Source organism: Geotrypetes seraphini, chromosome 2, assembly GCF_902459505.1.
Source record: "Geotrypetes seraphini chromosome 2, aGeoSer1.1, whole genome shotgun sequence".
Taxonomy (NCBI): Eukaryota; Metazoa; Chordata; class Amphibia; order Gymnophiona; family Dermophiidae; genus Geotrypetes; species Geotrypetes seraphini.
The window spans coordinates 392,823,178-392,850,601 of NC_047085.1; the positions used below are offsets into that span (position 1 = coordinate 392,823,178).

General features: G+C 42.4%; 1 protein-coding gene across 1 annotated transcript in view; it reads left to right on the plus strand.

The window, feature by feature from the left end:
- Positions 1 to 19,698, plus strand: part of NPVF (neuropeptide VF precursor) — a 30,984-nt gene extending 11,286 nt beyond the window's left edge. The window contains exons 3-5 of the mRNA XM_033934654.1: positions 8,424 to 8,503; positions 14,071 to 14,534; positions 19,368 to 19,698. Of these exons, the coding sequence (XP_033790545.1) occupies positions 8,456 to 8,503; positions 14,071 to 14,534; positions 19,368 to 19,464 (609 nt within the window). The 5' untranslated portion in view covers positions 8,424 to 8,455 and the 3' untranslated portion in view covers positions 19,465 to 19,698. The remainder of the gene's footprint in view (positions 1 to 8,423; positions 8,504 to 14,070; positions 14,535 to 19,367) is intronic.
- Positions 19,699 to 27,424: the final 7,726 nt, after the last annotated feature.

Sequence of the window (27,424 nt, forward strand, 5' to 3'; positions counted from 1 at the left end):
AAAAATGGTCCATTGCGGGACGTGCTGAGGCATCCTGCAGTAATTTCAGGATACCTAAAAAATCAAATTTAACTTTTAATGTAGGGGGCATGGCTGGGGAGGGGGATAGAGAATGGGTGTGTTCTGTACTAATCGCTAAGCGCAGCTACATTGCCATGCATTAACCAATTGGTGTGTGCTGAGCGCATGATCCCTTTCCACCTAAATAGATGGCAGTAGGGTTAGAAAATGACATGGGTTGCCCAGTCCCTCCTGCAGGAAACTGACACCTCCTGAGACACTGGCACCACCTCCCTGAGACACTGGCACCCCCCACTCCCCAAGTACCTTATTGAGTTGGACAGCTGGAGGGATGCTTACTCCCTCCAGCTGAGAGGCCCACCTCCACTGAATGGTGGGCATTCCCCTTCTTGGTGCATCGTGGGATGCACCTGGGTGGGGCCTAAGGCCCTGATTGGCCCAGGCATTTAAGGCCCCTCCCATAGGAGAAGCCTTAGGCATCTGGGCCAACCAGAATAGGAGTGGCCTAACATTCTGATTGGGAGTAGCCTAAGGGATATGATAAATTGGAGGGGGTCCAGGTGGGCTTGGGGGAAGATGTTTGCCATTAGCTTTAGCCAGCCAGCCAATAAAAATCAGCTTGGCCAGCTAAGTCCATGGTGGTGAACTTTGCCCTGGATATTCAATGTCAGTGGCCAATGTGTCTCTTGAGAAATAGTGTCATTATTGAGTAACAGGACACACTATTAATGAAAAAGAAGAAAAACTGAAATTTGAGGTTCTTTCTGTCATTTTTGGGTTAAAAACCACATGAAATGACATGGGTAGTCATTAACATTTCTCATAGTATTTCAAATAAATGCACTTCCCTGCTTAAAGTGCAAGCAAAAAGTCTGCCCACACATGCTGTTAGCTGCTCTGAAGACATTGGTAAATCACTGTTCACCAACATAAATAGCCTTGAAAATTGTTCTTATGCAGTTATAACCCTCCAAATCATTTAGAAGTTTTAATACTATTCTTTTTATAGTCATGGCAAAATTTGGACCCCCCCCCCTCCCCAGCCCAATGCTGACTTTTATATGAAAATGAGCACTGAATTAAAAAAAGAAAGCAATGAAAAGAATCTACTGATCAATCCAAAATTTCTTCTCTTAGGTCGTACTGCTTTTACTGATCCCTTTGAGTCCATCTGTACTTCCAAGGTGCTGCTGACTACCTACTTTTGTGCATACGTTTATTCTCCGCTACTACTGGCAGATGCAAATCAAGGAATCACAGTTTTCCCCTGCCCTAGGCTGCCTTTAATCCCAGTGCTTTTGTTGGTGTCCATGTATCACCCTACATTATTGACAATTTAGCCAGAAAAACACAAACAATTACATAAAAAAAAAAAATAGGTCAGGATTTTACTTAATCTCAAGTGATTACTTCATTTGATTCGGCATTTTGGTCTTTCTGTTTCTAGAGGTCTTATAGTGACCCTGCATTGCATTAACATGCCTGAAAATGACAAAGGGCCAGATTCTCTAAAGGGCACCTAGCTTGGCAAAATTCCCCTAATAGGTGGGAGCTGCTCCAACGAAGCCTCAGCCACAGACTGCAAGGGAGCAGGAGTTGGCCCAGCATGGGAGACGGACTTTGCCCCCCGATGTCCCTTGCAGTGCCAGATTCACACTTTTTCCTCCACCTTCTCTTCAGGGCAGCTCTACTGCCACAGGGAGCTACCCCAAAGAAGCCCCTTGGCCACAGACCGCAAGGGAGCAGGAGTCGACCCAGCGTGGGAGACGGACTCTGCCCCTGACATCCCTTGCAGCGCAGAGCGACACAATTTAGGGTGACACGCCTAGCGGCGCATCACCTAAGGCACAAGTTAAAGACACGCTCCTTTGCGCAGTGATTGAGCACGGCGGGTCAAACTAATAGACAAGGGCTCTGACAAACAACACAGAAAAAGCCATCAAGGGATTGCACTACCTCTCTGCCATACCAACAAAGCACCAAACAAGATATCTCTACCTCTCAAAACATCACCCTTTAAATTATTTCCTTCAGGGCAGCTCCGTTGCTATCGGGAACTGCTCCAGCTGTAGCCCGCCGATCAGCAGCAAGAGAGGAAGTTGGAGAGAGCGTGGGAGACGAACGCCGCCTCCCGACATCCTTCACAATGCCAATCAATAGAATCACAACATCTTCAGGGCAGCCCACCTGATACCTTAACTACTCTAAACCCCAACCCTCAAGATGAAACCCCCTCTTACTCTTCTCCTGGTGATATGCCTCATCACCCTCACAGGGCTATACAACTCCAACTCCCCAGCAACAACTCCAACGTCTCAGGGAACCCTAGGCAACAAAGACCCAGACCACCAGAACCCCATAACCAGGCAACGGAATGCCAAGACAACAACCAGCATATCATCCCCAAACTCTGGAACAAGTGCAACCACAACAACAGACAACGAAAACAACCTCTTCCCAAACCACTCAACAACCTCCTAATTACTAAACGAACAACAAAACCAAAAACAAATGAAGTCCTCACCCTTATCCTCTGTATGTATGTTAATGCAAGATCTGTGGTTAAAAAGCTATTCCTCATAAATGATTTAATCACAACTAATGACATAGCCCTGTCTTTCATCACAGAAACATGGCTAAAAGATTTTGAAAGTCCTGAACTCCCTCACCTCTGCCCGCAGGGTTACAATATACTCCAACTCCCCAGAAAACGGCAGAGGTCTAGCAATAATATATAAAAACTCATATATCATCACAGAGACAGACTCAGGCTCTCACTCAGACCTAGAATTCATCACCTGCAAACTAGAATACAAACACACCTCCGCAAACAAGAATGTAGGAATTCTTCCGTTCTACAGGCCTTCTAACACTCAAACTGATTCCATCATCAAAACAATGGAAATAATAACAAATCTTACATGCCAACATGGCAAACTAATCATTATTGGGGATATCAATCTCCCCCTCGAATCTGCAACCAATAAAGACGTCACCAAACTCAAGGCTTTACTTGAAGACTACCAAATCACAATCATCCCCTCAGATCCCACACACGAAAAAGGCCACACTCTAGATATGCTCACATTCACCCCCTTGAATCTAACGAACAAATGGTCCCCAGTCCCACTATCTCCTGAAATTCTGCCTAAACCTCGATGACAATAACCTGAACATCAAAGTCACAAAGGACATAAGACTAATGCGCAGGAAAATGAAATCAGAGCTCTTCTGGAATACAGTGACAGAGTCCCCTCCCCCAACCCCCTCCACAAGCAACAACACATAAACAACTGGAACAAAACCATAACCAACACTATAAACACCATAACCCCTCTACATCGGCGCAGAATAAAACAGACCGAACCTCACCATGGTTCACGGACTCATTAAGAGCAGACAAACAACTATTCAGATGATTGGAGAGAAAATGGAGAAAGAGCAAAGCGCCGGAGCACAGAACACAATGGAGAGCAGCAATAAATAAATATAAATTCAATATTTCTGAGGCCAAGAAAAACCACTACGCCAGCAAACTAGGAAACAAAACAACTGACAGTAAAAACTGTTTCTCCTGGTATGACAATTAATATTCCCGCCAAACCAAGAATCTGCAAACCACCCAAACAAATTGAAAGCACAGAATCTAACTGATTTCTTCCTCAATAAAATCAAATTGGTCCAAACAGAGATTGCAAAGTCAACCATCCCAAATACTCTCCAACTTAACACTCATGAGCACAATGAATCCATTAAAGCTGACCAAATCTGGACCTCCTTCACTAATCTCTCTATCCCGGATACTAAAAAACTGATATCAAAATTATCTACACACAGCAGCCCTGCTACCTTCTTTCAAATGCCCACCCACCAAATCAATGCCTGGCTCACTAATCTTCTAAATTGCTCCCGGAATCAGGGTCATCTACCCAAAGAAATGGGAAAAATAGTTCTCACCCCCAATACCAAAAACAACCCAAGCCGATCTCTCCATTGCCTCAAACTACAGGCCCATCGCTGGCATTCCAGTACTCACCAAAATCCTAGAAACCCATGTAAGTAAACAGCTAACCTCTTACATAGAGCAACACTCCTTCCTTCACCCATCCCAGTACGGCTTCAGAAAACAACACAGCACTGAGCTCCTCATCATCACCCTAATCACCAAAATCAAACAACTGCTAAGCATGGGTAGACAAGCATTACTCCTCCAGTTTGATATCTCCATGGCTTTCGACTCTGTGGACCACCAATTGCTCCTGACCAAATTATCAGAAATTGGAATAACAGGGACAACACTTAAATGGTTCACCGACTTCCTACAGAACCGGGAATATACGGTCATAAAGGACGGAGAGTTATCCAACCCATGGAAGGCATTCTGTGGAGTCCCACAGGGCTCCCCGCTATCTCTCATCCTATTTAACCTGTTTATGAGCTCACTCGGATACATCAAGCTAGAAGACGAAACCAACCAAACATCACAGAAATAAATCTCAAACAATGTAGCAAAAATCCAAACTTGGGCAACTATCAACAAACTAAAACTAAATGCCACTAAAACCATCTGCTTCCACAACGCCCAGCAAAACACATTGACGAATATCACCCTTCAATCTGGCATCACCCTCACAATGGAGAAATCCTCCGAAGTGCTAGGCTGCATCCTAGATGACACCCTCACAATGGAACCACAAATCTCCAACCTCCAAAAAAGACCATCTTCACCATGCGACAACTGAGACTTACCCACATCATTTTGCTCTGATCATCCAGATGATGGTCCTGCCTCAACTAGACTACTGTAACTCCGCTTACTCAGTTATCAACACTACTCTAATCCACAGACTCCAGCTCATACAGAACACAGCTGCAAGACTCATTTTCAATCTAAAAAAATATGAGTCGATCACAGCCCACATCAAACAATTACTCTGGCTACCCATACCATCACGGATAAATTTCAAAGTATCATGTATCCTACTCAACATACTTCACGGAAACTTAGCTGCTCCCCTCATCCAACTATTCACAATGGCTTGGTCCACCTCTAGGAGAATCCTCAATAGAATGCAACTAAACATGTCATCCACAAAAAAATCTCCAATACAGGAGAATCTTCTACTCCATGTTGACCTTCCTGGGAATAAAGACTTGGAATGACCTCCCAGATGCAATCAGATTGGAAACTAACTACATCTTATTCCGGAACAAGCTGAAAACTCTTTTCTTTGACAATTAAATCTTTAAGCCCCTCTCTCAAGCCTTTCCTTCTAACCTTCCCTGCCTTTTCCCCGCTCTCTCCTTTCACTGTAAGTCACCTAGAGCCTGCACAGGTTTGAGCGACACACAAATGGAAGATTAGATTAGATGAAAGCTATGGACCCCCTTCCCCAGAAATATTCACATAAACACAACTTTGCATGCAATGAATATAATGTATTTATTTATCGAGATTTGATTGTCTCATACACATATGACATGCATAAAGTATTATAAAACTTTAGTATAAACAATCTAAAAAACCCAGTCCTTTTTATGCAAAAAGTAACAACCACTCATAATCATGAAATACAATCCTCTTGTGCAAATTAATCTACTACTACTAAGTTTTCTACTGGTTACTGCAGAGATCTACTACTACTAAGTTTTCTACTGGTTACTGCGGAAGGGCAGGCTGGATGGGCCATTTGGCCTTTATCTGCCATCATGTTTCTACATCTACTCTCTCGTTATTTGTGAGAAAAATCAACAGTATAGTAAATATAAATGTTTATTTTTATCTGTCCCTCATGGAACCCCTGAAACCCATCCATGGACCCCCCAGATTAAGAACCTCTTCTCTAGAGCATCCCAGTGTATCTTTAAGAAGACGAAGGAGCAATGCCCACTCACTCCTGCCTTAGCACTACCATCTACTTCAGAGGAGGAGGAGGCTAAAAATAGCCCTCAGCCTGCACAGTTAATTTAAATGTGTATGAAAGAAACTATAAGAGGGGGAGAGTGTGACACAGTGGTTAAAGCTGTACAGCCTCAGCACCTGAGGTTGTGGGTTCAAACCCTTGTGCATGCACGAATGCCCTCCTGCCTAATGGCGATTTGTTGGAAGCTTTTCAAAACCCAGGGAAATCCAGACATCTGGTAACCCAAGTCAATCCAGGTCACAAGTACCTGGCAGAAACCCAACTAAAACCTTCTTCAATTTACACCATTAGAATTCAAAATGCTCAAAGACAGCATGAGCTTTAGGCAAAAGACAGTGCTAGGCTCAAAATGTAAAAATGCTCTTCATTAGCTTTGTCACTACAGACCTTTGAAGCATGTTTTTAGGAGATGTGACATTAAAACATTGAATTCTATTTAGTATCTTGGATTAATTGAGCCACAGGAAGTCTGTGCACTCTGTGATTGCTATGTTGAAGAAATGTTGAAAATGCCTGACCGGATTTTGATTGCGATTAACAGATCATTAATTACCCAAAAAATTCAAAAGGCTTTCAACAGCATCAACGTTAGAGGCCTTTTGAAAGTTGGCTTTGTTGAGTGTCTAATTGGTGGTCTGCTTCTGTCAGACATTTTGTAGATGCTTTGAAGATGCAAATATTGTGCATACTGTACTGAAAAAGCAATTTAACTCTGCACCGGTCTGTTGTGAATCATTAGGTATGCTTTCTTAGATATGGCATAGATATATGTAATTCCCCGGTCTGTAGCAGCATATGCTTGCACTTTCACTTGTCCACGTCTTTTTTCCACATATTTTTTTATCACACTATTTGTGGTCACAACGTTTTCTTAGCCGCACCATTGGCTAGGTATGATTGGGCCATTTTACATTTTTTCATATATCTCATGGGTGAGACATGGGCAGAGCTGCCACTTTTGTAACTGAGAGAATACTGTCAGAAATGCACATTTCTGCCGCATTTATACTTTCACAGTTACGCAAGATCTACGGCTGGTATAACAGCCGGCACATAAATATAAGGTGTGCAGATACCAGGTTATGCTAGAATTCTATGCACTCAGATGCTATTATATAGGATTGGATTTATAGCATTTGATATACCGCTTGAACATAAGTGTTAAGTATTAAGCGCTTTGGTTTTAGTTGGAAATGACAGGCATGCAAATCTTCTCCATGCATACTCATTAGGGCTATCCTGAAAACCCGATTGGCCTGGTGGGCCACCAGGACAGGGTGGGGAACCACTGATCTACAGTATATCATTCTGAAAGTTGTTCTCTACATGTCTAGATAAAAGCGGGCTGAAAAGTGGGTGACTCTTCAGATTCAGACAAGTCTATTGTGCCTTTCAATTCCTAGTCACCGGTTCAAGGCCAGACTAGATGACGGGATGTGCCCAAATTCTTAAACCACATTCATAAACTATTTTGTGGCTCACACTGAATGAACTGGTGATTGATACTGGATGAGAATCGACAAAACTGAAACTACTATCAGTCAGCACCCTTCCTAAAAGATCCAGCATACTGTGCAGAAAGGGCAAGCAAACTACCTACTCACCCTTAGAGATGGTCCCTCTAGAACAGGGCTCAGCTAAATCTGCTTGAAAAACTGCCCTCATGCAAAGGGTAAATCACCACAGGACTAATCCAAACAGCTTTGAAATTGCCCTGTATATCTTTTGTACAGTATAACTACAAAATTGCATGGTCAAACATCCCAAGATATTGTTTGAAAAGTAATGAGGTCTTAAGGCTTATAAATTAGTGTAACTGGTAATATAGGAATTCAATACTCACAGAATAAAATTCTTCTAAAGCAGGCAGATATAAGTATGCTAATTAATAAGGTGGTTGTTGCTTCCCCTATTCAGGCTATTTGATTTGTAATTCAACATGATATTTCAAAAACAGCAAACTCATTTCTAAACATTGCAACCAGGCCAATCAAAAGAGGAATATTGCATATTTTATTAAAAAGTGCTAATGCGTAGATTGACGAATTAAAGTGAAGAAACTTTTCTGTAAGGAAATATGCTAATGAATCATAGTGATTATTTGGAAGCCCAATTACTCTGGCCTTCCAAGTTAGCTAATTAATAAGGCTCGAGTGCAACAGACAATATTTGTAAAGATAATGTGTATGCAAGGGGGAAGAATACTGAAAGGTGGTCAGACAACAAATTTCCAACATTCCTGATTAACGATCATTAGCTTGTGTGCTAGTTAATACAGAATGGCACAGAACGTTATGAAATGATGTCAGTTTATTGAACAATTCTTTTTTTGTTTCAAGACTATATAAAATATGATGGGCTCCATGGCCGTATAGATTTGATGATCTACAGACAGAATCAATTGATATTTTTAGAAGATGGCAGCTCTCCCAGGCTATAAACTTGTTTTGATTATTTCTGCCTTTTTTGCTTTGCTAGCTGCTCGTGGTTTCTGCTTTGAGGACCCTTCAATGTTTCGTCTGAATGGCAAAGGAAGTTCTGGTGAAGACCACTTCGAGGTAGGATTTGTCTTTGTGGGAATAGGTTTATAAAGGGCTTTTATACCCTCAAGAAATCTCATCTAGAATTGCAGAGAAGTACTGTATATATGAGTAAAATATAGATGTAGTGAGGCAAGGTTATAACTGGACACCATAGTTAGAGGTCTAGATACAGCATGCTGAGTGCTAATGCCAAGATTCTGTTATATTTATTTTATTTATTTATTTATTTAAAATTTTTCTATACCGCTTAAGAACTAAATGTTAAAAACAAACATAATAGAAACATAGAAAGATGACAGCAGAAAAGGGCTATAGCCCATCAAGTCTGCCCACTCTACTGTCCCACCCCATTAAGTCAGAGTGCTGCTCGACCCACGTAGAGATCCCACGTGGATGTCCCATTTATTCTTAAAGTCGAGCACGCTAGTGGCCTTGATCACCTGCACCGGTAGTTTGTTCCAGTGATCCACCACCACTAAAATCTTAAAATCAACAGGGGAGAACTATCTTTTCTTTTGCAAAGAACTGTTAAATCATAAGAATGCAGTGACAAACAATTGGGTTTTTAGCTGTTTCTTGAATTGAAACTGATCAGTACATTGTCGCAACAGACCCACCAAAGCATTTCACATTTTAACACCAGCTATGCAGAAAAAGTACAGAGAAGGGAGACAAAAATAATAAAGGGTTGTCTTCCATAAGAGGAAATTTTAAAGAGACTAGGGCTCTTCAGCTTTGAGAAGAGATAGCTCAGGAGAGATATGATAGAGTCTATAAAATACTGAGTGGAGTGGAATGGGTGGACATAAATCGCTTGTTTACTCTTATAAAAAATACAAAGACTAAGGGAAATGCAAGTAGTAAATTTTGAACAAATTGGAAAAAAATATTTCTTCACTCATCGTGTAATTAAACTCTGGAATTGGTTGCCAGAAAATTTGGTAAAAGCAGTTAGCTTGGCAGGGTTTAAAAAAAGGTTTGCAACATTTCTTAAAAGAAAAGTCCATAAGCCATTATTAAAATGGACTTGGGAAAATCCACTGCTTAATTCTGGAAAAAGCAGCATACAGGGTTTTTTTTTACTGTTTTGGGATCTTGCCAGGTACTTGTGCCCTGGATTGCCCACTGTTAGAACAGGATATTGGCCTTGATGGATATTGGTCTGTCCCAGTATGGCAACGCTTAATGTTCTTACTGTGATCATCATCTACACCTATAATTAAGTGCACCCACTTATGCTATGTCAATTTCAGGCATGCATGTTCATGCTCCACCCATGTGTATGCCCCCTTTCATTTATGCACTAAGCAGATTGTATGCCTAAATTAGAGAACAGGAAGGAACGAATGAAATGGGGGGTTTGTATACTGCTTGGACAAGGTGTATTAAATGGTTTACAATCAAGTACTCAATCATTTTTCTCTATCTATCCCAGCATTGGAGGATTAAGTGACTTGCCCAGGGTCACAAGGAACAGAATGGGACTTGAACCCACAACCTGAGGGTGCTGAGGTTATAGCTCTGACCACTACACCACACTTTCCTCCTGATTATACACATAGCACTTACATAATTGTAAGAGCTAGTGTTCTAGAATTTTAGCGTACATATGGTGCTAAATATAGAATGAGGGGAATGGGTGGAAATCTTATAACAGGGAGGCTAGGCTATCAAGGCAGAAAGGCACATGGAGTTGTGCCAAAGCAGCTGTGTAGAATTACAAATTACAACCAAAAAGGAAAGGTTGAATAACCAAAATAACCTCACAAACTTAAAATTCCACCAAAATATATAGTATCAACAATAAAAATAAATATTCAAGATTTAGTGAACATGGCCCTTTCGATGGAGGAAAAAGACCTGAGAATCCCAGTCAATGATCTATGACTTAGAAAGGACACCCGCACCATAGCTCAAAAATACCTCCCCAAACATTTTCAAAAACGTGTTTCAGTGATGAGGAAACAAATGTGAAATAATGCACTTATCTTGCAACATGCTATAGCATGATGGGATCATTTTGACCTGTCATAAGGTAAATGCATTTTTGTCCTGATGCCCAACTTGGAACACTGTTGTTAGAATAGAGCTTGGCATGCATTTTTTGCACCCAAATTTGGGTACCATTACAGAATTGAGTCCTTTATGTGTTATAGGTTACATATTATATACAGGTACACTGGGTGCAGCCAATCGATTCTGTGCACTCAAATATGTCAAACTTTGCCTGATTGACGTGAGTGACTCTTGCTTCTTTGTTGTCCTCCCCTAATTTGAGACACAGGCTCTTGTCTGGACAGAGAAATAGGCAATACACAGTTTTCTAGCCATTTACACTATAATGCATCTAAACATGCTCTCACACATTACATCTTGCTATTAATGTTATACCCACAGACTACACTTTGGTTAGCCAGTTGAAAACTGCTCCATATAGTATATGCAACTATTTCTATGTGTACACTAAGGAGGAAATTCTCTATAGGATGCCGGTTTCTACAGCCACCTAAGAAGCAGCTGAGAATCACACACTGGCGTCCTATGCTGTACAAAATCGCGTCTGCCATAAGTGGCAGATGCCCAACCCCACCTAACCGGCCTGATTCTCTAACCATGTCACAGGCCATGTCACAGGTGCTGGTTAGAGAATCAGGCCTGATCCCTTCCCATCAGCTGATTGCAGCAGGGAACTCCTGAACACACACACACTCCCTCCGTGAGCTTGGCCAGCAGGAGGGACACCCAATTCTCCAGCTGCCACCCCCAAACCCCCACCCAACACTGTCGGCAGCAGGAGGGATGCCCAATACCACCTGCTGCTATCCCCAAACCCCCCTTGAAGTCCCTTGGCAAGAGGGATGCCCAATCCTTCCTGCCAGAACCCCCAAAACAACACCCCACCCATGATAGGCAGGAGGCATGCCCATTCCCTCCTGCCAGCAGGCCCCCCCCCCAAACCCATGACACCATCCCCAGACCCGAGCCTCCACCCCAACATCCCCCCCATACCTTCTGTAGTTTGGCTGGCCGGAGGGATGCCTTCTCCTTCCAGCAGTCAGGCACACCTCTTCACAATGGCAGGTATCCTGGAATGCACCAGGGAGGGGGCCTAAGGACCTGATTGGTCCAGGCACCTAAGGCCCCTCACTGCTGTTGACAATGTCAGATGAGAGTTTAGGGGGTGGTGGCAGGAGGAATTAGGTATCCCTCCTACCGCGGACAGTGTTGAGGGGCTTCGGGGGCTTCGTACCTTCAAAGTTGCCACTCAGGCTCTGATTAACTAAGCCAAAGAAACAAAACTTTTCTGAACTGACCCCTTAAGGGCACATTCTATAAACGTCATCCCAATTGTAGGCAATAGTAGGCGTCCTACCATTGTCTAACCAGCCAATCAGGACACACATTTTCTAAAAAGAAAAACCTCCGAGGCATGCCACCTACATTAAAGGCATCTGTCACAGGTGCAGGGAGGTACCTAGGGATGCTTAAGCTCACCCAAGGCTGGGTATGGGCATGATTTCACCCAGAAGTAGCTTTGGGCAAGCTTGTGGCACTAGGCTTCTCCCTAGAGCCTTGATAGGTGCCTGAAATGTAGGCCATTATAATACTGGCCTAGACGCGGCCACTAAGCTGATCGAGCAAGAAAATCTCCCTGCTGCAATCAGCTGAGCAGCTGTGGCAGTGAACACCTGAACCCCACAGCAAGTCGGCTGGCAGGAGGGATTCTCACTCTCTCCTACCACGACAGGGTTTTGTTTTGTTTTTTTAGAAAATGTGCATCTCAATTGGTTGGTTAGACAGCGATAGGACACCTACCACTGCCTACAATTGGTACACTGTTTATAGAATTTGCCCCTGTCAGTTCACAAGAGATTTGTTTCTCAGTCTATGACTTTGAGGAAAGACCTTAGTTAATCAGGGCCTGAGTGGCAGCTGTGAAGGTACGAAGGGGTTCTGAAAAGTTCTCAACCCAACCAATCAACTTCCTAAATTCTAGGCATTATTTTGCTACTGTAGCTGAAAAGAGTGATATCTTATTTTATTAAGTGCCAATTTGCTGAAATGAAATTCTATGTTTTGACATCATTTCAGATCATTAATTGAAACATATCCACGTCATTCTCTTGGTTGGGCTGAGAGCTTTTCAGTAACACCTCGTACAGGGAGAATGGATAATATTATTAGTAATATCACATTATTTTAGTTGGCACAGGGATATAAAAAGGCTTCTGGTTTTGGTATTTGTAAAATAAATTTCAGTATTAATTTTTTAGGTTTTGTAGACACTTATGTAGATGCAGAAATTTATTAATTAACTTTATTTATTTAAAAAACATTTCCCACCAGTATTCAGTGGTACTTAGCTGGCTATCTGCTGATATTCATGTATCATAGCTGGTCAATGCTAATGTTCAGTGGCTGGCCAGCTAAGCAGTTTGATAGACCCATCTAAGGTCTACTTTTCATTGTTTTGTCTTAGCCACCAAGCTGCTGCATATCAGCTTGGCTAGCTATGTCCAAGACGGTGATCATTGACAGGGATATTCAATGCCAGTGACCAGATACAGCCCCAAAACTGAATATCTGGGATCGCCGCAGACCATGGGAGATAGTCAAGCTGCCACCTATGGTCTGAATATGGGCCAAGGACTACATACTTCCTGCCACTGCTCCAACATGCACTCTCCCATTTCAGCCCCAACACAGTCACTGCCACTTCTGACTCAGTGTGGCTTTCAGAGAGTTGGAGCCACATGGTACTTGCACTCTCACACTGTCCAGTTTGGAAAAGATGCACCTTGTGCCCAAAAACATCATGTCCAGGAAGTTATGGAAAAGAAAAACACCCAGAAAAATAATTGTGCAGCAAGCACACTAGAGCCTGAATCTTGAACTTAGCACTTTCAATCAAAACCCTGCAACTTTTGGCAAAAATTATTTTCTCCTTCCATCATTTGTTTTCCATTCCAAAACAATAAAACCAAACTAACTTGCAGTCTATATGTCCCTGAGCATCACTGTTCCCTTCCAAGGAGTGAATTATGTCTATTATTGAGTAAAATGGAAAATCTATAGGTAATTGTTTTATGACATCATTCTTAATTCAGAAAAAGGACATCGAATGATGTCACCATATCAACTACTGCCTGCTTTGTGAACTGACTGCCTTCAAGAACATTAATATATTTCAGAGAGTTATACCAACCACATACTCTATAATCCTGTTTAATTTGTCTAACTTTAGAACCTTCATATACAATGAATTTGTCACTATATATAAAGTGTGCTATTTTCATTTGTATTCCATTCTCTATACAAATGTCTTAGACCAATTCTGAAAAAGAAAACATACATAAGTCTTTAACACACATCATAAGACATAATAAGATAATGATATACAACTAAATCAATGTAAAAGCATTACACCCTTATGAGACAAATGCCTGTAAGAACCAAAAGGACTTAAATTGCTTTTGAAAAATGGGGGTTTTCATCTATTTAGAAATTGTTTGAAATTTGCTTCAAATTCATTTCAGGAAAACAATGAGACATACCAGTATATTTTCCTTTTCAAATTCTAGCCTGACGCACTTCTGGATGACAAACGGAGAAGCCTCACATCTGAGGAATTGAAGGAATGGGCATCCAAAGACATCATCAAGATGAGCATCCCAGCAGTCAATAAGATAGCTAATTCTGTTGCCAATTTGCCACTGCGGTTTGGCAGAGCATTCCTGGAGGACAGAGGCATGAAATCACTAGCTAACTTGCCTCTCAGATTTGGAAGGGCTTTGGAAGAAAGAATTTCTAAAAGTGTCCCCAATCTACCTCAAAGGTTTGGACGTTCTCTATTTGCTAAGCATTCCATGCAACCTCTAGCCAACTTGCCCCAAAGATTTGGTCGATCACCACTGAATGGCCAGTTTGTACAACCTCTAGCCTATTTGCCACAAAGATTTGGAAGGTCAGTTCCTCTGCACAAATCAAGTTATTTTATGAATATCCAACCTCCAGAAATGCAAGAAACAAAACAGAGCAACATCAGGTAAATCAACTATTTTTGTTCAAATCTCTTTTTAAAATAATATTTTTGCAATGTGCGATTGTACTAGTGCGTCTCTTATCTCCTTTGACTCTTCCCACTCCCCTCCCTCTTATCAGACTCCCTACCCCTTAAGTGATTTCTCTTTTTATTTTACTTACTAATATTCATAGCAAATTTTCTCTACAGATGTGGCAAGAAAGCACTTTCATGAAGGTAAGCTTAGAATAAGTATTTCAGTCAAAGTGGCTCTGTTAATACAGAGCTATCTACTGTATCTCCCTTAATAAGAACATAAGAATAGCCTTTCTGGGTCAGACCAATGGTCCATCAAGTCCAGTAGTGGATAATCCATCAAGTCATGGTGGACAATCCAAGTCACTAGTACCTGGCCAAAACCCAAGGATAAGCAATATTCCATGCTACCGATCCAGGGCAAGCAGTGGCTTCCCCCAATAACAGACTGGACTTATCCTCCAGAAAATTGTCCAAACCTTTCTTAAAACCAGCTACGCTATCCGCTCTTACCACAGCCTCTGGCAACGCGTTTCAGAGCTTAACTATTCTCAGAGTAAAAAAATATTTCCTCCTATTGGTTTTAAAAGTATTTCCCTGTCCCCTAGTATTTGTAAATTTTGATGGAGTGGATAATTATCCACTTTATCCGTTCTATTCCACTCAGCCATCTCTTTTCCAAGCTGAAAAGCCCCAACCTTTTTTAGTCTTTCCTCATACGAGAGGAGTTCCATCCCCTTTATCATCTTGGTCGATCTTCTTTGAACCTTTTCTAGTGCCGCTATATCTTTCTTGAGATAAGGAGACCAGAATTGAATGCAATACGCTGAGTGAGGTCGCACCATGGAGTGATACAGAGGCATTATAACATTCTTAATCTTGTTAACCATCCCTTTTTTAAATAATTCCTACCATCTTGTTTGCTTTTTTGCCCGCCGCTACACATTGGGCAGGTTTCATCATATTGTCTACGACGACACCTAGATCCTTTTCTCGGGCGCCAACCTCCAAGGTGGATCCTAGCATCCAGCAACTGTTATTTGGGTTATTCTTCACAATATTCATTACTTTGCATTTGTCCACATTAAATTTCATCTGCCACTTGGATGCCCAAGTCTTCCAATTTCCTAAGGTCGGCCTGCAATTTTTCACAATCCGCGTGTGTTTTAGTGTTCAATATTTTTATTGGTATTTAGTAATACAAAACAACATACCAAACAAATGAATGAAGCAATAGAAACAATCCGTGTGTGTTTTAACAACTTGCAATGTTGTCAAAACAAATGAAGACTATGAAAAATTGAAGGAAGACCTTACGAAATTGGAAGACTTGGGCATCCAAGTGGCAGATGAAATTTAATGTGGACAAATGCAAAGTGATGCACATCAAGAGGAATAATCCAAATCAGTTACCTTATGGAAGGGTCTATCTCAGGAGTCAGCACCCAAGAAAAAGATCTGAATATCACTATAGACACTACTCTGAATTTTTCTGCCCATTGTGCAGTTGTGGCAAAAAAAAAGCAAACATGATGGTAGGAATTATTAGGAAAGGGACCGTAAATAACACTGAGAATATTATAATGCCACTGTATCGTTCCATGGTGAGACCTCAACTTGAATATTGTGCACAGTTCTGGTTGCCTATCTCAAAAAAGATATAGCGGAATTAGAAAAGGTTCAAAGAAGAGTGACCTGAATGATAAAGGGGGTAGAACTCCTCTTTTATGAGGAAAGACTAAAGAGACTAGGACTCTTCAGCCTGGAAAAGAGATGGCTGAGGGGGGATATGATTGAAGTCTACAAAATCCTGAGTGATATAGAATGTGTAAAAGTGAATCGATTTTTCAATGAAATTACTCGGAAATACTTTTATAACAAATAGGAGGAAATAATTTTTCACTCAAAGAATAGCTGTGGTCTGGAACTCATTACCAGAGGATGTGATAACAGTAGTTAACGCAGCTGGGTTTAAGAAAGGTTTGCTCAAGTTCCTGAAGGAAAAGTCCATAGTCTGCTATTGAGACACACATTGGTGAAGCCAGTGCTTGCCCAGGGATCAGTGGCATGGAATGTTGCTACTATTTGGGTACTTGTGACCTGGATTGGCCACTGTGGAAACAGGAAACTGGGCTGGATCTTCTTATGCACTTTCTGATGATCCAACTTTATTTAAAGCATTTGTAAATTTTGCATGGTCTGGGTATACATACTATATGCATTCCTGAGGGCACAGCAGAAAAGAGCTAGAGTAGCGTTGAATAGTATGCATATCCTTTATAAAATACAGGATGCATACATGGAGTACTCACACATACAAGGTGAGGCAAGAAAAGTAACCTTCTAAAGTTCTCTCAGCAACCGCTTTAAATTTCAACTAGTAATTGTATATACTTAGTCATCATACTTACATATTATTATTATTAAATAGCATTTACCCCCCCCCTTTAAAAAAATCATAAGGTGTTTTTTAGTTCTGGTAACAGCTCCGATGCTCATAGAATTCCTATGAGCGTCGGAGCTGTTACCGCCAAGATCAATGCTAAAAACCACGATACAGTTTTGTAAAAGGGGGGGAGGGAGGTTAATAAGCTATGTTGATGTTACTAACATTTTTGCGTTACTACCTAGCGATTTGTGCGTGTTAAAAAGGTTCAAGCTAAAACAGTAAAATAATGTCATTTAAATCAGTGGTTCCCAACCCTGTCCTGGAGGACCACCAGGCCAATCGGGCTTTCAGGAAACCCTAATGAATATGCATGAGAGAGATTTGCATATAATGGAAGTGACAGGCATGCAAATCTGCTCCATGCATATTCATTAGGGCTATCTTGAAAACACGATTGGCCTGGTGGTCCTCCAGGACAGGGTTGGGAACCACTGATTTAAATGATACAATTATCAATGGTGGGCTTTGACCAAGCTGGGCTGCCTAGCAACATATGGTAGATGCCGAGCCACCCATAGGAACAGAATGGGCAGCTTGGCATTCAGTGTGTGCTGCTCGGAAGCGCAGCTTTGAAAAAGGACCTGAATGTCTGAATTTTGCAGTCACTGTGAACGTTCAAAGCATCTACCTCCAGCTTTATCACAGACCTTCAGTCACTTTGGGAAGTTCTTAACAGCCAAAACCTTGTTCACACAGGGCCTGATTCTATAAATGACGCCTACAGTTAGGCACCTAGATCAGCGTACCTAGTTGATCTAGGCACCTAAATTAACATTTAACTGGTTCAATCGGTGCTTTTAATTGAACAGGGCCATTTTAAAAAGTTTAAAAATGAATTTGCAGATAGGCACCTACTATTATTTATTATTTCTATAGCACTACCAGATGCACGCAGCGCTATACATTAAACAAGCAAGAGATGGTCCCTGCTTGAAAGAGCTTACAATCTAATTATGACAGACATAGCTTTTCTTTGTTTTAAATCAATATTTGGTTTGGCCCCTACGTACTTGGTTTCTCATTTTAATTTGGATTGTTCTAATAGGCCTACATGTAGAATTCATATGGTCACTTATCCAACAATAAAGGCCTGTCATTATAAAAGATTCCTGGACAGAACTCTAGCTTTCCAGGCAGGTAAATTGAACAATTGGCTGGGTAACATTATTATGCACTCCTCATCTTATTTTAGTTTTAGAGTAAGGGGGGGAGGGTCATGCCTTAATCCCTCCAGTGGTCGTCTGGTCAATTTGGGCACTTTTTTAGCATTTAGACGCTTTTAAAACAGGTCTAGCTCCAAATATCTAAAAAAAAAAAAGCCCAGGACCTTTTGATTATGCCTGATGAGCGTCCAAGTCCTAAGCCCGCCTATAACACACCTCTAACACATCTCCTTAAGATTTGGATGCACTGGAGACAAAACAACCAGAAAAGCATCTAGAAAGTCTGTTTTGAGAATGCCCACTTGGAGATGGGTCCTGAGTGGGAGGGAAGAATTAAACAGAGGTGTGTCAGGGAAAGAGTATGAAAGAAAGAAAATGACGGGGGAAGAGCTAAAGAATAGAGAAGAGAATGATGGAAAGAGAGAGGAGAGATAAGAAAAGGACACGGTTGAAGTGGACATTTATCTTTTGGACATCTATCTCTTTTGAAAATTATCCCAATAGACATATGCAGAGTCCTATACAGAAACATCAATACCTCCTTTTTCCTATTGGCCATATCTCTCCCTTTGCACCCTAGCATCCTTCTAGTAGCAGCAGTAGTAAATTACTATCAAAGTAACTTTTGTGACAGAGAGAGCAAGAAGATGCATTAAAGATAAAACCTTTTTCAGCTCATCATTGTCCTATGTTTGATGTCATAATGTTGAAGGTCTTTGGTGGGTTATACTTAAAGGGCAATTATGTAACTGGGTGCATGCTGTTACATCCATTTATGCGCATATGTGGCACCTTAATTGGAACTTAGGCACACAAGTGCACTAAACATATTCTGTATGGGAGCCCATAAGTGTTATGATGTGTAACTACAAGTGGGATGTCCATGTGAGTACAGCAATGGTGGGATATGGCCATGTCTCCTGCTTAAACACATATCTTATATCATACATAGAATACTATAAATTGCAATGCTGCACTTAGGTACACCAGCTTTCAACAGCTTAATTTAAATGGGTATGCCTAAATGTTGATGTTTAAAATATATTATACAGTATGTTGTATTTTGGGGGAGAGCACAGGTTTGTATTTAAAATTTTCTTTGTCTCTGTTTATTAACATTGCTCATGGTCTGATTGAGGTAAAATTAAATTTGCTCTGTGTCTGTTCTGATATTCAGATACACTGAAATTTATGTTTCATATGTTCTAGGACACTGGACTTAAACAATGATGCTGATGGCAAAGATAAAGATATGACGGCAAATGAAAATACGTGGAATCAGTATTCCGCCCAAAGGACAATGTAATAGAATATTCATATACTGGCAGGAAACACAAAAAAACAGCACCACTGACATGATGAAAATGGCAAATCCGCAGACGGTTTGTCTGTTTAGAGTTTAATGAGTAGATTTGAATTTGAAGCCAGCATCCTGCTGAATTTAGAGGTGAAGGCTGACGAATATAGTGCAACTGAATATTTTTCTCATTTTATTCTTGTGTGGACATTACGAAGTGGGCAAAAGCAAAAATAAAAATTAAATTATATTTGGTTTTGTGGAAAATGTTTAGTGAGAGGGTTCAACAGGTTTTAATCATTTAAGGTTTAAAAAAAAAACCCTTTGTAAATGGACAACCATATTTATTACAGTGGCTGATTCTCCTGATCCTTTCATTGTGATTTAAAATAGACGACTACACAAGATCCATAAAATCCTGGCTTTGTGTTTCCTTAATCTAAACATATAATTGTGAGTGAGGCTAAATAACATATTTTACAATAGGATTGGATGAGTCTAGTATGGCTCAAGCTTAGTTCAAGTTAGGTTTGCCAACTGGATTCAGATTCACCTGACAGGGTTGATCCAGTTGTGGATTTAACTCATTACAACAAGAACTTGTAGATCAGATTCCCTAGGAAAAGCAACTGAAATAGGCTGCTTATTCTACCTCACTGGAGATCCTTCTGAAGGAAACCATGGTCTGACATTGTATATTCCAAAACAGATAATACTTTTATTGTTAGAATAAAAAGTTATAGCAGCATAAGCATATCAGAAATAAATTAGTCTAGATATATAATGGAGAGAAATCATACAAACAGTGCCAGCATATTTCTGTAAGTATGGCAATTATGGCTTTTCTGATCACTCTGCCCAAGCATGGGGGTTTTATATAGAAAAGGCAGGATTCACTAAACCTCCAAACCATGCACGATCCATTTCCTATTGCATGCCGGCCGACTGATTCAGTAAAGGCCTGCTTGCAAATGGAGATGATCGTTAGCATGCCCCCTACCCACGGCCAGAGCAATCCCCGCTCATGCACACACCCTGACAGTAGTGACAGGAGAAGCAGCCTCCTATCACTGCTGTCAGGGCTCAGCCCAGCCCAGATCTCTCTTGCCTGCTCCCAGACTCTCCTGCTCTTTGCCGCCGTTCCCTGCAATAAGCAAGCCACACGGCCCACCCCCGATACCATAGTTGGGAACAGGAGGGGTTCCCGGACCCTCCTGCTCCTTCGAGGCAGGCTCCCATCTTCTGGAGCAGAAGGGGTACCCGGACCCTCCTCCTGCACCTACGCCAATGAAAATCTTTGGGAAGAGGAGGAGGAAAGTCCTCCTCCTACTGCTCGCTGGCAAGCCACCGCCCCAATAGCAGCCTTAAGGCCCGCCCCGGTGCATCATCTGATGCACGAAGAGAGGCCTAAGCCAATCAGGGACTTCCTTAGGGAGGAGTCTAGGGAAGTCCTTGAATGGCCATTGTTTTGGGGGGAGGGGGGAGTGCCGCGCTGCTTTTTTTTTCTATTGTAACACAGATGACAGGAGGGAGTTGGCATCCCTCCTGCTTTTTTCTCGGGGGGGGGGGGGGGAGGCAGGAGAGATCCAGGCCTGGGGGGGGAGGTGTTGGGCAGATCTCTTGCCTGCTCCCGGACTCTCCTGCTCTCTGCCGCTGTTCCCCACAGTGGATCAATCCAGTTGGCAACTCTAGTTTAATTCTAGCACCTGCCTCTTAACTCCTTAGAGGTTTCCTTAGAGATGTTAACACCCCCTTCAAATATCTGACAGAACAGGGAGGGAGCACATCTAGAAGTTGTTGGACCATTGTGTAACTCAGACTCCAGCAGTATTTCCAGAAAGAAAGAAGTCTTAAAAGGTCCTTGGGACTCTGAGCACAATATGATCTTGAAACAAAAATAAATCCTCATTATTCTAATGTGAAAAGAGTTGATCATTGTATAACTTTTGTTCATAAGTTGACAAAAAAAAGGCATATCCTTCTGTGTCTGACCACTTTCCAATTCTGTACTCACAGAAGCACAGAGCAGTAACAAGAGCCGAGTTCACAGGGCAGCTGACGAGCACAATGCTCCCGACCCCATGGCAAACCTCTCCATTTAATCATGCTTTGTGTTTAAACTGAAAATTCACAGAGGAAGGGCTGTAGATGTGTTCTGCTACCATCTCTTGTTGTTATATAAGGAGGGGGAGTGGAGAGACTGCAGACCATATGTAATAGCAAAGGCAAGAACAGGTTAGGAGCATTAGGAGGAGAATATGGTAGATGAGATGGATGTGGGCAAGACAAAAAAATTGAGATGGGTCCTGAGTGGGAGGGAAGAAGTAAACAGAGATGTGTCAAGGAAAGAGTATGAAAGAAAGAAAATGACAGGGGAAGGGCTAAAGAATAGAAAAGAGATTGATGGAAAGAGAGAGAAGAGGTGAAGAGGCCAAGAATTGTAAAAGATAAGAAAAGGACATGGATGAAGTGGAAGCAAAGGACAGGGAGAAAAAAAGGGTGATGATTTCAAACCGCGCAAGTCAATCGCGCACAGACAATTGCAGCCAATCGTGCACAGGACGTCAGCGCGTTGGATTCAAGCAATATTTTACAGCAGTTTGAGGGGGTGTGGGAGGAACCCCCCACTTTACTTAGAACTGTTGGCGCTCCCTTTAGGGGGGAGGGGTGGAACCCCCCCCCCCATTACAGAGGAAACTAATTTTTCCCTAAAAAAGTGGGAAAAAGGCTGTTTCCTCTAAAATGGGGGGTTCCCCCCAACAACCCCCACAATGGGAACGCCAATAGTTCTAAGTAAATTGGGGGGTTCCCCCCACACACACACACACCTTTGGATGGCTTAAAAATAGTGTTTGAATCTGATTCCTGCGCTGATGTCCTGCGCACAATTGTCTGCGCACGATTGTCTTGCGTGGTTTCATCTATGTATCGAAGAAAAGAATATCAAAGGTATACGAGAACCTGATAAGAGGGAAGCTGGAAGAGAAGAGAAAAGAGGAACAAGGCCGGTGCAAGTTCAGTTTATTAATCGCCCCAGGTGAGCTTGCATCCTTGTGTTTATGTTTATTGGTATTTATTAGTGCTGCCCGATTCACGATTTGAATTGATTCAATTTCCCAAAAAAATCAGTCTCCCGATTCAATGGCCGGCCCTTCCCCTGTGCCTTCCTAAAGCAGGAGCTGCAATGCTGCCTCTTGCTGGCCGTCCGCTGCAGCTCTTGCTTGAGGGGGGAGGGTCAGTCAGAAAGGCCTCGCCCGGCTTCCCCGCTCTTATCTTTAGGCTAATAAGGCAGCCAGCAGGATCACTAGTACTATAGTAATCCCTGCAGCTGCCCGTCATCCTCTGCGGCAAGTTCTCTCTGCTACGGTCCTGCCCCTGCTCTGACATCAGGGGCAGGACTGTAGCAGAGAGAACATGCCGTTGAGGATGACCAGTAGCTGCAGGGATCACTATAGCACTAGCGATCCTGCAGGCTGCCTTATTAGCCTAAAGATAAGAGCGGGGAAGCTGGGGAAAGATACAGGCTTGCGGGGGGAGCAGGCGTTCACGGCTGGAAGCAGGCCGAAGAATGCCTTCACGGCAGGGGGGCAGGCGTTTGTGGGGGGAGCAGGTCTTCACGGCAGGGAGCAGGCTGAAGAGTGCTTTCATGGCAAGGGGGCAGCCCTTTGTGGCAGGTCTTTGCGGCGGAGAGAAGGCCTTCATGGCAGGGAGGCAGGTCTGTGCAGAGGGAAGAGGAGGAAGAGTTCCTTCGCGGTGGGGAGGCAGGCCTGTGCAGAGGGAGGAGGAAGGAGGAAGAGAGGGGAGGGGAGATGCCAGACCTGGGGTGAAGTGAAGGGAAGAGAGAGACCAAACCAAAAAGAGGGGGAGGAAAGCAAAGGAGAGGTGCTGGACTAAAGGAGAGAGGGAGAAGAAATGCAAGACCATAAGGGGAAGGATACAAAAGGGACAGATACTGTTCAAAAGTAGGTCGACAGGGTGCAGGATGGCAGGAGAGAGCCTGTACCTGGGGAAGGGGATACAAGAGGTAAGGAAGAGAGAAAGAAGAAGCTGGATATGGGGAGAGATAAGATGCTGGGCATGGAATGAGCATAGGAACAGGGACACAAGTGGGACAGTACTGGAGAGGAGAATAGGGACACAGAAGAGAGATGCTGGATGAAAGGGTAGTTGAGAAAAGGAGAGATGGTGGATCTGGGGATGGTGGGGTCCATCGCTGCAGCTGCAGGGGGATGGAGATGAAAAAAAGGAAAGATGCCAGACCTCAGGGGGAGGAAAGGGAAACAGAAGGGGAGGACAGAGATGGATGGTTAGCACGGAGAAAGAAAAAAGAAGGAGAGCCTGATCAAAAGACAATCAGACCAACATGATTTGAAAAATAACCAGACAACAAAAGGTAGAAAAAATAATTTTATTTTCTGTTTTGTGATTACAATATGTCAGATTTGAAATGTGTATCCTTCCAGAGCTTGTGTTGGACCGCGAACATGAGCTAGGATTTAACAGAGAGAGGAAAAGTATTTTTTGTTTGTTTACACCACAGGACCAGTGTGGGTAGGAGAAGGCAAAGGGGGTGAAGAGGCTATAAAATAAACCCACCAGGATGTTTGGAAAAAACCACCCAATTGGGCAGGAAAATCGAATCGAAAAATTGATTCAATAGGCTGAATCAAATCAATTTTTTTTTTCCTGAATCGGGCAGCACTAGTATTTATAGACCACTATTCGATGCATCATCATAGTAGTTTACATAGTACTAAACAAAAAAGAAAAGAATCCATAATCAATAGGAAAGTAAAATACAAAGAAAATTTGAATGAAAATAGAAAACAAAAAAAAGATTGTAAAACGTCAAGTAACTTTTAGGCTCCTAGGCCCACTCTGAGATTTTGATAATAATTAAACTCAACAAACAGAATCACCCCTGCACAATTCCTCTGAGAATAAGCCTATAAAAATATATATTAGAACATTATACTTTTAAACATGAACAGCCAAGATCCTCTACTAATGGTTACATCAATACTCAGGGCTCTTTTTATCAAGCCGCGCTAGCGGTTTAACACGTGTAATAGTGCATGTTAAACCACCGGCCGCGCTAGCCACTACCACCTCCTCTTAAGCAGGCAGTAGTTTTTAAGCCAGCAAGAGGTTAACGCGTGATGAAAAGTCATGCGTGTTAACCCCGCTAGCGCAGCTTGATAAAAGGAGCCCTAAGTTCAAGGTTGTTTTAAATATGCAAAAATATCTCCTCATGCTTGAAGAATGAAGTTACATGGAAATACTTTTAAAACCAATAAGAGGAAATTTTTTTCACTTGGAGAATAGTTAAGTTCTGGAGTGCGTTGCCAGAGGAAGTGATAAGAGCGGATAACATGGCTGGTTTTAAGGTTTGGGCAAGTTCCTGGAGGAAATGTCCATAGTCTGTTATTGAGAAAGACATGGGGGAAGCTACTGCTTGCCCTGTATCGGTAGCGTGGAATATTGCTATTCCTTGGGTTTTGCCCAGGTACTGGATTGGCCTTCACGAGAATGGGCTACTGGGCTTCATGGGCCATTGGTCTGACCCAGTAAGGATATTCTTATATTCTTAAGAACGAGAGAGCTAAAATTGTACTTACTAGAATAGGATAAATCTTGGAGTTTGAATCAAGAAGCAATTCTGTCATCAACCTCGTAGGCTAATATGTTCTCTGCAGATAAATGGCAGATGAATTTTAATGTGGAAAAATGCAAAGTGATGCATTTAGGCAGAAAAAATAAAGATCATAAGTATAGTATGTCAGGTGTAACTCTGGGAAAGACCGAACAGGAAAAGGACCTGGGTGTACTGATAGATAGGACCCTGAAACCGTTGGCGTAATGTGCGGCGGCGAAGAAAGCAAATAGAATGGAATTATGAGTAGATCAGAGAAAGTTATAATACCGCTCTACAGAGCCATGGTCAGACCGCTCCTGGAATACTGCGTCCAGCATTGGTCTCCATACCTAAAGAAGGATATAAAACTGCTAGAGAGGGTGCAGAGACAAGCAACGAAGCTAGTGAAAGGTATGGAGAACCTGGACTACGAGGAGCGACTTAGGAGACTGGGGTTGTTCTCCCTTGAGGCGGTCCAGAGGAGGGCGACGAAAATGATAGGAGGCTTGCGCCAGAAGACGTATGAGGAGAGACTGGAAGCCCTGAATATGTATACCCTAGAGGAAAGGAGAGACAGGGGAGATATGATTCAGACGTTCAAATACTTAAAGGGTATTAACGTAGAACAAAATCTTTTCCAGAGAAAGGAAAATGGTAAAACCAGAGGACATAATTTGAGGTTGAGGGGTGGTAGATTCAGGGGCAATGTTAGGAAATTCTACTTTACGGAGAGGGTGGTGGATGCCTGGAATGCGTTCCCGAGAGAGGTGGTGGAGAGTAAAACTGTGACTGAGTTCAAAGAAGCGTGGGATGAACACAGAAGATTTAGAATCAGAAAATAATATTAAAGATTGAACTAGGCCAGACTAGTACTGGGCAGACTTGTACGGTCTGTGTCTGTGCATGGCCGTTTGGAGGAGGATGGGCAGGGGAGGACTTCAATGGCTGGGAGGGTGTAGATGGGCTGGAGTAAGTCTTAACAGAGATTTCGGCAGTTGGAACCCAAGCACAGTACCGGGTAAAGCTTTGGATTCTCGCCCAGAAATAGCTAAGAAGAAAAAAAAATAATAATAATAATTTAAATTGAATCAGGTTGGGCAGACTGGATGGACCATTCGGGTCTTTATCTGCCGTCATCTACTATGTTACTATGTTACTTTGTTACTTGAGAAGAGGAGACTATGAGGGGATCTGATCGAGACTTTCAAAATACTGAAAGGATTCGACAAAATGGAGCAGGGAAAGCAGTTATTTACAATGTCCAATGTGACATGGACAAGAGGACATAGACTGAAGCTGAGGGGGGACAGGTCCAGGACGAATATCAAGAAGTTCTGTTTCACGCAACGAGTGGTGGACACCTGGAATGCTCTCCCAGAGGAAGTAATTGCAGGTTCCACAGTTCTAGGATTTAAGGGTAAACTAAATGCACATCTCCTTAAGAGTGGCATAGAGTGATACGGGTAAGGATAAATTAGATGCACATCTCCCTTGAGAAGCATACAGTGATATGGGGACTAAAACTATGCCAGGGTACACCTGGTGGGGCCTCCGCGTTTGAGGATCACCGGACTTGATGGACCCAGGGTCTGATCCGGAGATGGCAATTCTTATATTCTTATGTTCTTGAGGGTCAGAAAGCTGGAAAAAATTTACTGATACTGGCCTGGGTTCACCAAACTCAAACAATTAGCAGATGTCATTAGCTCCATGCTGCTTCTGTGGGGCTTAGCAAGACACTTCAGCATCTGAGCGCGACTCATCTTCGCTGATATCACTGGTTGTAGTAGAGCAAAGAGTACTCTGTGGCTGAACGTTCTATGCCAACGTGTCACTATCTATGAGGCAAATCCTCTGCCCCTTTTCCATCACTGACTTCAGCAGAATGTTGTTGACGCAAGGCTTTTCCCTCAGAAAAATGAAGCTGCATTGGTGAGTGAACATCTTTACTGTTACAACTTACTACTACTACTACTGTTGGCTAAGCCTAAGCTCCCTGAGGCATGCAGTGTGTGAAGCCGCTGCTCCAAGTGCTCGGTATTTCTCCTAATATTTTGTCAAGTGAGCAAAGCAGCCTCAACCTCATCCGGTCTTCAAAAAATTATGGGAGGAGTTTTCTGATGAAAAGTATTTTGGTGTTCAACCAATAATTAGCTACATTACTGCTCTTCAAGTGTTCACTCCCTAGATCAAAATTTTTCTCCAGCTTCTCCTCTTTTTCAATCTGTTCCCTCCCCTCCACAAGCCTATACATGGCCCACAATGGGAATATCCCACCTTTCCTGAGTTTATGCATAAGCTAGCAATGAGTTTGATGCTAAACATTCAGCATGA